The sequence below is a fragment of the Gigantopelta aegis genome, chromosome 15, assembly GCF_016097555.1.
Source record: "Gigantopelta aegis isolate Gae_Host chromosome 15, Gae_host_genome, whole genome shotgun sequence".
NCBI classification, from domain to species: Eukaryota; Metazoa; Mollusca; class Gastropoda; order Neomphalida; family Peltospiridae; genus Gigantopelta; species Gigantopelta aegis.
The window spans coordinates 44,984,249-44,988,464 of record NC_054713.1 but is presented as its reverse complement, the minus strand read 5'-3'; the positions used below and the strand labels follow the sequence as shown (position 1 = coordinate 44,988,464).

Below are 4,216 nucleotides of genomic sequence, written 5' to 3'. Positions count from 1 at the left end.
TATATTAGCTGTGGGGAATGGTTATATAATAATAATGAATTAATTGTAAGGTATATTAGTTGTGGGGAATGGTTATATAATAATAGTGAATTCATTGGGCAAACATTACAACCGGTAGTTCAGTATTACAGTAGGTTTTATGACCACCAAAGATTTTGAAGGACGATTGGGGTCAGAAGTGAAATTTAAAAGTTGATGTTTTTTTATCAGTAAATTACAAATTCAAAAAAATAAAAAATGACTAAAAACAAAACAATAACTGTATGATCATCAGAATGAACAAGATTGACAGAAATAATGTTCCACAGTGATTAATGGACCTTCCTCGAAATTGTCAAAATCGAGAATGACACATCACGCATGTGTACGGGGCAACTGCGTGATGCATTTATGCAAACTATGGAATGTGTTTTGGTGTGTTCATAAACAGGGCTGAACGTTCTTTACTAGGATGTCTGTTGTCAAAACGTATGTTTTAATATTTCAGCTTCCCCTGCGTTTTTGAAGAGTATATAATAATTTGATAATGTTCTCCCAGCGAAAACATTAATCCAGTATTACTTGCTCACAATGTATAATTGTATTATATTTCACCTCATGTGCCATGTATATCGTGGTTTGAGCGAATAAAGAATTTTGACAATTTGTTTTCGTTACTGCTTTTGAAATCTAATGGCGAACACTATTCTAACGACTTCACTTTGCATATCCTTACCACAAGAACATCAACAACAATATTATTCAGCATCATCTCCCTTTAAGCCCTCTAATAATAATAATAATAATAACAACAACAACAATAGGCACACGAAGTAAATAGTCATTTTAAGCGTCTCTCTCTCTCTCTCTCTCTCTCTCTCTCTCTCTCTCTCTCTCTCGGTATAATTAATATTGCACATTTGGGGCCGAATTTAAGAAGTTTATGAACATGTATTTATAATGATTCAACACATGTGTTTACGAAAATAAAAACAAGACTTCGGAAATTCGGCCCTTTTTATTTGATGACTACGAATGCATCTGACTGCGGTTTTTTTTAATGGATTTCAAGTTAAATTACAGTAAGATATCGAAGGAAGGAAAGTTTTATTTAACGACGCACTCAACACATTTTATTTATGTTTATATGGTGTCGGGCATATGGTTAAGGACCACACAGATATTGAGAGAAGAAACCCGCTGTCACCACTTCATGGGCTACTCTTTCCGATTAGCAGCAAGGGATCTTTTATATGCACCATCCCACAGACAAGATAATACATACTGCGGCCTTTGTTACACCAGTTGTGGAGCACTGGCTGGAACGAATGAATGAATGAATGAATGTTTAACGACACCCCAGCACGAAAAATACATCGGCCATTGGGTGTCAAACTATGGTAATGCAAACAAATAAAGTGATGGTCAACATCAATATAAAAATTCAAGATTTAAATAAAAGCACAGTGTAAAGAACTATGCAAAAATACAAATATCACAGATAGATGCTGACTTTTATTCAAAATTCCAATTGTATCTCGAAGAAAACAAGGGGATTTGTGCTGTATTGGCCATTCTCAAAAAGAATGTTACACCCCTGCACCACGACTTCTACGGCTGTCCAGTTGCTAGTCTGAGCGCTGTAACAACTAGATTCTCGTCGTGTAACCATTGAGTTATTATTATGAGCGCACCCGCCGTAAGTCAGGATTTAGGGAAATGACAACGTAACCGTCGAGTTGGTCAACTTTCTGCTGGCAGTTGGTAGTCTGAATCAAGCATTATGTCCACTAGTTTACCATATATTTTCGATTTTGTTTTTTTTTTGCTGTTTTTTTCGTTTACTAAATGTAGTTTGGGGGACAACATAGACGTACGGGCTTCCAGTTTTGCAAGGGAGAGACGAATTAAACGAAAACGCCCGAATCTAGATAGCAACGTTTATTCACATTTTTGTTTCTACCAAAAATCTATACCGGGTTGCAAACGAATCACTACACATTTTGACAAGGATTGTAACCAATATTGTGGGTGGAATGATACAAATACAAAGTGAATAGGTTGCAGTTTGGCTCAGTTCGCCAGAACATCTTTATCGTATTTGGCCGAATGGCGAAGATTTTCTCCGACACTGGGAGGGGTGGGGTGGGGTGGGTGGAGTTGGGCAGTTAATCCATACACACTCGTGCGTGAGCACACTCGTACGCTGGGTGACATACGTGTAATAGGAGGAATGGAAAGCTAAATAATTGGAGTAAATTAAAATTTAAAAATCCCTTTCTTTTTGGACGTTTCTGAATATTTTAAACGTTAAAGTGTGATAATCTAAAAACACTGACTTCCAACATTTCAGATTGTGGTTGTACCAAACACGAAGTCGTCACAATGTTCTGCCGTCCACCTTAATGATGACCACTCCGCCAATCTGGCCACAGACCACAATTGTTTACGCTAAATGTTTCTACATAGCGTTAGTGGCTTTAACACTTTTATTCATCTCAGTAGGCCAAATGGGTTTGTTAAAATGCACCTTTTCCTGCCCAGGAGCAACATATTCTTAAAAGGACAACATTTGTTGTCAAAGCTTTTTCTCGTACGATATTGGTTTTAAAAAAGAACACTAACTAAACCTGGCCGAAGTGCACCCATTTCACACTAATAGTACAACATTTCGATGGAATTACAACAAAGAGGTTTTCAGTGTTAACAAGTTACACGTTTGCACACTACATGGTCTCTCCTGTCAACATCAGTCAATAATTGCCACTGCAAACCTGTCTGCCATAAAACTATCGCAGTCAAACAGCAGACTACTTATGCGGATATATTTTCGCATTTTAGGAAGATACCTCAGTGGTAAAGCGCTCGCCTGATGCTCGGTCGGTCTAAGGTCGATCCCCGTCGGTGGCCAATTGGGTTATTTCTCGTTCCAGACAGTGCACCATGACTAGTATACCAAAGGTCGTGGTATGTGCTATCCTGCCTGTGGGATGGTGCATATAAAAGATTCTTTGCTACTAATGAAAAATATAGTCAAAATTGCCAAATGTTTGAAATCCAATAGCCGATTATTAATAAATAGTATGTGCTCTAGTGGTGTCGTTTAACAAAACAAACTTTAACTTTAGATAATTGTGATCTGTGGTCATCTGAGTTTCTACTGAAATATGTTTCTGATGTCACGGACAATCGCCGGTACATCGGCAATCACCAGAAGTAGGAATGGCAAACTAATGAATACACCGGCCACGTAACCGATCGATGTCGATGATCGGCGATGGTCGGGTGCACTCGTTTTTTTCCGTATCGTCGCAGATAGCTTCTTCGTGTCCAATATTAACTTGTTGACGATTCGTTGAAGAATGTCGGCCAGTTCCGCCTGTGAAAGATTGACACTTGAGACCGAGGTGCAGAAAACGTCATGCGCGTTATTTGTTTGATTGACAGATGATGTCATATTCGGAGAAACAGTAATTGTAGAGACTGGGGTTGTGGTTACGTCAATTGCGTTCACTTCACTTGCGATGACTGGGTTTGGTGTCATGATAACAGTGCTGTAAACAGTTGTAGTGGCTGGGGTTGGTATAATGGTAACAGTGCTGTCAACAGTTATAGTGGCTGGTGTCACGGTAACAGTGTTGTAAACAGTTGTAGTGGCTGAGGTTGGTATAATGGTAACAGTGCTGTCAACTGTTGTAGTGGCTGGTGTCATGGTAAAAGTGTTGTCAACAATTGTAGTGGCTGGGGTTGGTGTCATGGTAACAGTGCTGTAAACAGTTGTAGTGGCTGAGGTTGGTATAATGGTAACAGTGCTGTCAACAGTTGTAGTGGCTGGTGTCATGGTAAAAGTGTTGTCAACAGTTGTAGTGGCTGGGGTTGGTGTCATGGTAACAGTGCTGTCAACAGTTGTAGTAGTTGGGGTTGGTGTCATGGTAACAATGCTGTCAACAGTTGTAGTGACTGGGGTTGGTGTCATGGTAACAGTGATGTCAACAGTTGTAGTGGCTGGGGTTGGTGTCATGGTAACAATGCTGTCAACAATTGTAGTGGCTGGGGTTGGTGTCATGGTAACAGTGTTGTCAACAGTTGTAGTGGCTGGGGTTGGTTTCATGGTAACAGTGCTGTCAACAGTAGTAGTGGCTTGGGTTGGTGTCATAGTAACAATGTTGTCAATAGTTGTAGTGGCTGGGGTTGCTTTCATGGTAACAGTGCTGTCAACAGTTGCAGTGGCTGGAGT

The 4,216-nt window shown here is 39.7% G+C and overlaps 1 protein-coding gene across 1 annotated transcript; it reads right to left on the bottom strand.

Annotated features, from left to right (window-relative positions):
* Nucleotides 1-2,994: 2,994 nt before the first annotated feature.
* On the bottom strand, nt 2,995-4,192 carry LOC121389617 (mucin-2-like). Its single transcript, XM_041521259.1, has one exon. It carries the CDS (start codon nt 4,178-4,180, stop codon nt 3,137-3,139), a length of 1,044 nt encoding a protein of 347 aa, XP_041377193.1. The 5' UTR covers nt 4,181-4,192; the 3' UTR covers nt 2,995-3,136.
* Nucleotides 4,193-4,216: the final 24 nt, after the last annotated feature.

Bases quoted from the DNA above. Each gene is read 5' to 3' on its own strand.
- LOC121389617 (XM_041521259.1), bottom strand. From the start codon at position 4,180: ATGAAAGCAACCCCAGCCACTACAACTATTGACAACATTGTTACTATG.